Source organism: Piliocolobus tephrosceles, chromosome 9 (assembly GCF_002776525.5).
Source record: "Piliocolobus tephrosceles isolate RC106 chromosome 9, ASM277652v3, whole genome shotgun sequence".
In the NCBI taxonomy this organism is placed as follows: Eukaryota; Metazoa; Chordata; class Mammalia; order Primates; family Cercopithecidae; genus Piliocolobus; species Piliocolobus tephrosceles.
The window spans coordinates 119,345,997-119,351,996 of NC_045442.1; the positions used below are offsets into that span (position 1 = coordinate 119,345,997).

The window sequence follows — 6,000 nt, forward strand, 5'->3', positions numbered from 1 at the left end:
TGTCACCCAGGCTGGAATGCGGTGGCACAATCTCAGCTCTCTGCAAGTCTGCCACTCCAGGTAGAGCAATTCTCTTGCCTCAGTCTCCCAAGTAGCTGGGACTACAGGCACGCGCCACAGCACTGGCTAATTTTTGTATATTTTTTTGTTTTTGTTTTTGTTTTTGTTTTTGTGTTTCTCCTCGTTTATTTATTTATTTATTTATTTATTTTATTATTTTTTTTTTTATTATACTTGAAGTTCTAGGGTACATGTGCATAACGTGCAGGTTTGTTACATATGTATACTTGTGCCATGTTGGTGTGCTGCACCCATCAACTCGTCAGCACCCATCAATTCGTCATTTATATCAGGTATAACTCCCAATGCAATCCCTCCCCCCTCTCCGCTCCCCATGATAGGCCCCGATGTGTGATGTTCCCCTTCCCGAGTCCAAGTGATGTCATTGTTCAGTTCCCACCTATGAGTGAGAACATGTGGTGTTTGGTTTTCTGTTCTTGTGATAGTTTGCTAAGAATGATGGTTTCCAGCTGCATCCATGTCCCTACAAAGGACGTAAACTCATCCTTTTTTATGGCTGCATAATATTCCATGGTGTATGTTTACTGCGGCACTATTCACAATAGCAAAGACTTGGAATCAACCCAAATGTCCATCTGTGACAGACTGGATTTTTTTTTTTTTTGAGACGGAGTCTTGCTCTGTCGCCCAGGCTGGAGTGCAGTGGCGGGATCTCAGCTCACTGCAAGCTCCGCCTCCCAGGTTCCCACCATTCTCCTGCCTCAGCCTCCCGAGCAGCTAGGACTACAGGCGCCCGCCACCTCGCCTAGCTAGTTTTTTGTAGTTTTTAGTAGAGACGGGGTTTCACCGGGTTAGCCAGGATGGTCTCGATCTCCTGACCTCGTGATCCGCCCATCTCGGCCTCCCAAAGTGCTGGGATTACAGGCTTGAGCCACCATGCCCGGCCAATTTTTGTATTTTTAGTAGAGATGGGGTTTCACCATGTTGGCTAGGCTGGTCTCAAACTCCTGACCTTAAGTGATCCACCCATGTCGGCCTCCCAAAGTGCTGGGATTACAGGTATGAGCCACCATGCCCAGCCATTTCAATAATATATTTTATTTAAGTCAATATACTCATTATATTGCCATTTCCATATCTAATAAATTTAAAATTATTATTTTGGGTTTATATTTTACATGCTAAGTCTTTGAAATATGGTGTACGTATTATCCTTATAGCACATTAATCAGGACTAGCCACTTTTCAAGTTTTCAATAGCCACTGATGGCTAGTGGTTTCCATCTTGGACAACATGGTTCTGATCATTCACTAAAATCCTCTGAGTTACCTCTTACCAAGGTGCCAGGCAGGTCTGCAGCTATGGTTTGTAGAAATGAATTGCTGAGGTTCTATTTCTGGTCCTGCCAACACTGCAGTAAGTAGATTTGGGTGAGGTTTGCTTAATTCCCCCTGCTTCAATCTCCCCATCTGCTGAGTTGCTAAATTGCCCTTTGTCTATTCAATGAGGAACCATGTCAAGTGTGAAGAGTATGTGAGGCCAGGCACAGTGGCTCATGCCTATAATCCCAGCACTCTGGGAGGCCAAGGCGGGTGGATCACTTGAGACCAGGAGTTCGAGACCAGCCTAGCCAACATGGCAAAACCCCTGTCTCTACTAAAAATACAAAGATTAGCCAGGCGTGGTGATGCATACCTGTAATCCCAGCTACTCAGGAAACTGAGGCACATGAATTGCAATTGCTTGAACCCGGGAGGCAGAGGTTGCAGTGAGCCGAGATTGTGCCACCTGCACTCCAGCCCAAAACTGTGTCAGCTTTAGCACTGAAAGTTTCATGTCCTGCCTGAGCATGGTGGCTCGTGCCTGTAATCCCAGCACTTTGGGAGGGCAAGGCGGGCAGATCACCTGAGGTCAGGAGTTTGAGATCAGCCTGGCCAACATGGCAAAACTCCGTCTCTACTAAAAATTATGAAAATTAGCCAGGCATGGTGGCACACGCCTGTAATCCCAGCTACTCGGGAGGTTGAGGTAAGAGGATCACTTGAGGCAGAAGGATCACTTGAACCCGGGAGGTGGAGATTGCAGTGAGCCAAGATCATGCCACTGCATTCCAGACTGGACAACAAAGCAAGACTCCATCTCAAAAAAATATATATGTATTTTAATTGTTAGGGAGCATATCACACAAGGGTTTATAATTGTACCTGATGATTTTGTACATGATGGGGTTGGTGAAGAACGGCTCATCCAGCTCATTGTGGCCCCACTGCCTGTAGCATAACAGATCGATGATCACATCCTTGCGGAACTGGCGTTGGTATTCAAAAGCCAGTCGTGTGGCACGGACCACTTCCTCTGGGCTGTCTCCATTGACATGGATGATGGCACAGCCCACAAGCTTTCCTGAAGGACACAAGACCAAGCTGAAACAGGACAGTTAACACTGGCCCTCTCTAAGCCCTACTTCCTGCATCAAAAGACAGCCCAGTCCTCACAGGTAGATACTGGTTTGGTTAAGAACCCCAGCTTTGGAGACCAGCTGGCAAGTTCCAACTCTGAGACTTATTGTGTGACCTTGGTAAAGCCACAAATCTCAGCCTCCTTATCTATAAACCGGGAATAGGGGCTCCTATCTCTTAGTGATACTGCAAAGGTTCAATGAGTGAATGCACACACAATTGTAATGCCTAACAGTGCCTGGTACATAGTAGTTAATATTTATTTTGTTACTGTTATTATTATTACTCTCTTTCTCCCTGAGATAAAAGGGTCATTAAAGGATGTACCCTAGAAAAAGATAAATTTTCTCCAAAGAAGTTCAAGAATGGATCTTCAGCATCTTCATCAGACTAATCATAAAGGATTCACATAGACAAGCCCAAGAGTCATCTAGTCCAGGCTGTTTGTATAAAAGGAGAATAATTGCTACCATCAAACAGTCTTGTAATCTGTGAAACTGGGAATGGGTAATAACAGCCCTGTCTTTCTCTTAAGACGACCAATTTCAGCCTGGCACAGTGGTTCACGCCTGTAATCTCAGCAGTTTGGAAGGCTGAAAAGGATCACATAAGACCAGAGGTTCAAGACCAGCCTGGACAACACAGTGAGACTCAATCTCTACAAAAAATTATTTTAAAAATTAGCTGTGGCTGGATGCAGTGGCTCACGCCTGTAATCCCAGCACTTTGGGAGGCCAAGGCAGGTGGATTACCTGAGGTCAGGAGTTTGAGACCAGTCTGACCAACATGATGAGATCCTGTTTCTACTAAAAATACAAAAATTAATGGCATGGTAGTGGATGCCTGTAATCCCAGCTGCTCTGGACACTGAGGCAGGAGAATTGCTTGAACCCAGGAGGCGGAGGTTGTGGTGAGCCAAGATGGCGCCACTGCACTCCAGCCTGGGCAACAAGAGTGAAACTCCATTTCTAAAAAAAAATTAGTTGTGCATGGTGGCATGTGTCTGTAAATCCCAGCTACTAAGGAGGCTGAGGAGAGAGATTCTCTTGAGCCTGGGATGTCAAGGCTGTGGTGAGCCATGACCGTACCACTGCACTCCAGTCTGACTAACAGAGCAAGACTCTCTCAAAACAAAAACAAAAACAAAAACAAACAAACAAACAAAAACCTACCCATTTCCATGGGTAAAAAAGAAGCTGACTTTGTTCTTCACATCTTATTTCTTTTCTTTTTTTTTTTTTTTTACTTTGCGACAGAGTTTTACTCTTATTGCCCAGGCTGGAGTGGTGCAATGGCGTGATCTCGGCTCACCGCAATCTCCACTTCCCAGATTCAAGTGATTCTCCTGTCTTAGCCTCCCAAGTAGCTGGGATTACAGGCGTGTGCCACCATGCCCGGTTAATTTTGTATTTTTATTAGAGAAGGGGTTTCTCCATGTTGGTCAAGCTGGTCTCGAACTCCCAAGCTCAGGTGATCCACCTGCCTCGGCCTCCCAAAGTGCTGGGATTTCAGGCGTGAGCCACCGCACCTGACCTTCACATCTTGTTTCTAACTATACTATTTCACCAAGTTTAGTGGTTGAACACATCCCTTTTCACTAAGCCCCTGGGCACTCCAAGTTTGAATATCCTAGAGATAACGACTCTAGTGTTGTACTCATTGTGTTGATCTCTGACTTGTACCAGATCACCCATCCAGTTATAAGAAATTTGAGATGGCACACTGTGGCTCCATCCTTACTTCCTTGGATTGAAAAATCACACTGATATGCTGGAGGTGGTGGCTCACACCTATAATCCCAGCACTTTGGGAGGCTTAAGCAGGCGATCACCAGAGGTCAGCAGTTCGAGACCAGCCTGCCAACATGGTAAAACCCTGTCTCTACTAAAAATACAAAAATTAGACAGGTGTGGTGGTACACGCCTGTAGTCCCAACTACTTGGGAGGCTGAGGCACGAGAATCACTTGAACCCGGAAGGTGCAGTGAGCTGAGATCAGGTCACTGTACTCCAGCCTGGGCAACAGAGCGAGACTCTGTCTCAAAAAATAAAAAAAAAGTTAGCCAAACAGGTCAGTGCAAGCATGTGGTCCCAGCTCATCAGGAGGCTGAGTCAGGAGAATCACTTGAACCCAGGAGGCGGAAGTTGCAGTGAGCCGAGATCATGCTGCTGCACTACAGCCTGGGTGACAGAGCAAGACTCTGTCTCAAAAAATTAATTCATTAATTAAATTAAATAAATGAAAGGAAGGATAACCAGTGAGGCTCATTGTTCTGTGTGCACTAGAGGTTTCCCTGGGAATTCCATGGCGGCCTCAGCAACATCAGTTCCTCCCTATGTTACATACCAATATCACTGCAGTATAAAGAAGACCTTCCTCTTTCAGCTGGAGTGGTATAACCCAGCTGGTTATTAACAATCAAATGGACACTCCCACCAATTCTGAAATGCGGGAGATTGGACAGCGTGAACGTTTCAGGAACAATCCCTTGACCACAGAAAGAAGCATCACCATGGACCTAAATCATGAGGCAAGGAGAGGGGTGGGGAGAAAAGAAACATAAGGGATTAAGAAATTTAGGTTTTCAGGTTGGAATTATTTATTTATTTATTTATTTTTTATTTTATTTTATTTTATTTTCTGAGACAGAGTCTTGCTCTTTCACGCAGGTTGGAGCACAATGGCACAATCTAAACTCACTGCAACCTCCGTCTCCCGAGTTCAAGTGATTCTCCTGCTTCAGCTTTCCGGGTAGCCAGGATTATAGGCATGCACCACCACACCTGGGTAATTTTTTGTATTTTTAGTAGAGACAGGGTTTCACCATGTTGGTCAGGCTGGTCTCGAACTTCTGACCTCAGGTGATCTACCCTCCTCGGCCTCCCAAAGTGCTGGGATTACAGGCATGAGCCACAGCGACCAGCCTTGTTTATCATCATTTTAAAGAAAATGGCATTTTCACCTTTTATTTCAGAAGTTGATCTTAAGATCAGCTCAATGTACTGGGTAAAAATGAAAGATTAAAATAGTTTAGAGTATTATAAATTATGTGAAAGGTAAACAGAATGTCTGGCTAATGATTTCAAGATTTCTATTTAGAAATACCCTATCAGGCCAGGTGCAGTGGTTCACACCTGTAATATCTACACTTTGGGAGGCCGAGGCAGGAGGGTTGCTTGAAGCTAGGAATTTGAAACCAGCTTTGCCAACCTGGCAAGATCATGTCTCCACAAAATAAAATAAATCAGCCAGGTATGATGGCAAGCACCTGTAGGCCCAGCTACTCGGGAGGCTGAGACAGGAAGACTGCTTGAGCCCAGGCATTTGAGGCTGCAGTGAGCTATGATTGCGCCACTGAACTCCTGTCTGGACAAAAGATTGAGACCCCATCTCAAAAGAGAGAAAGAGAGAAAGAGAGAGAAAGAGGAGGGAAGGAAGGAAGGAAGGAAAGAAGGAAGGAAGGAAGGAAGGAAGGGAGGGAGGGAGGAAGGAAGGAAGGAAGGAAGGAAGGAAGGAAGG

The 6,000-nt window shown here is 45.2% G+C and overlaps 1 protein-coding gene across 4 annotated transcripts in view; it reads right to left on the minus strand.

Moving 5' to 3' along the window:
* Nucleotides 1-6,000, minus strand: part of DHTKD1 (dehydrogenase E1 and transketolase domain containing 1) — a 55,602-nt gene that overhangs the window by 29,926 nt on the left and 19,676 nt on the right. For all 4 annotated transcript variants that reach the window (XM_026454812.1, XM_026454811.1, XM_026454810.2 and 1 more), the window contains 2 exons: nucleotides 4,828-4,999; nucleotides 2,227-2,425 (listed from right to left, as the gene is read on the minus strand). In XM_026454812.1, coding sequence (XP_026310597.1) covers nucleotides 2,227-2,425; nucleotides 4,828-4,999 — 371 coding nt within the window. The remainder of the gene's footprint in view (nucleotides 1-2,226; nucleotides 2,426-4,827; nucleotides 5,000-6,000) is intronic.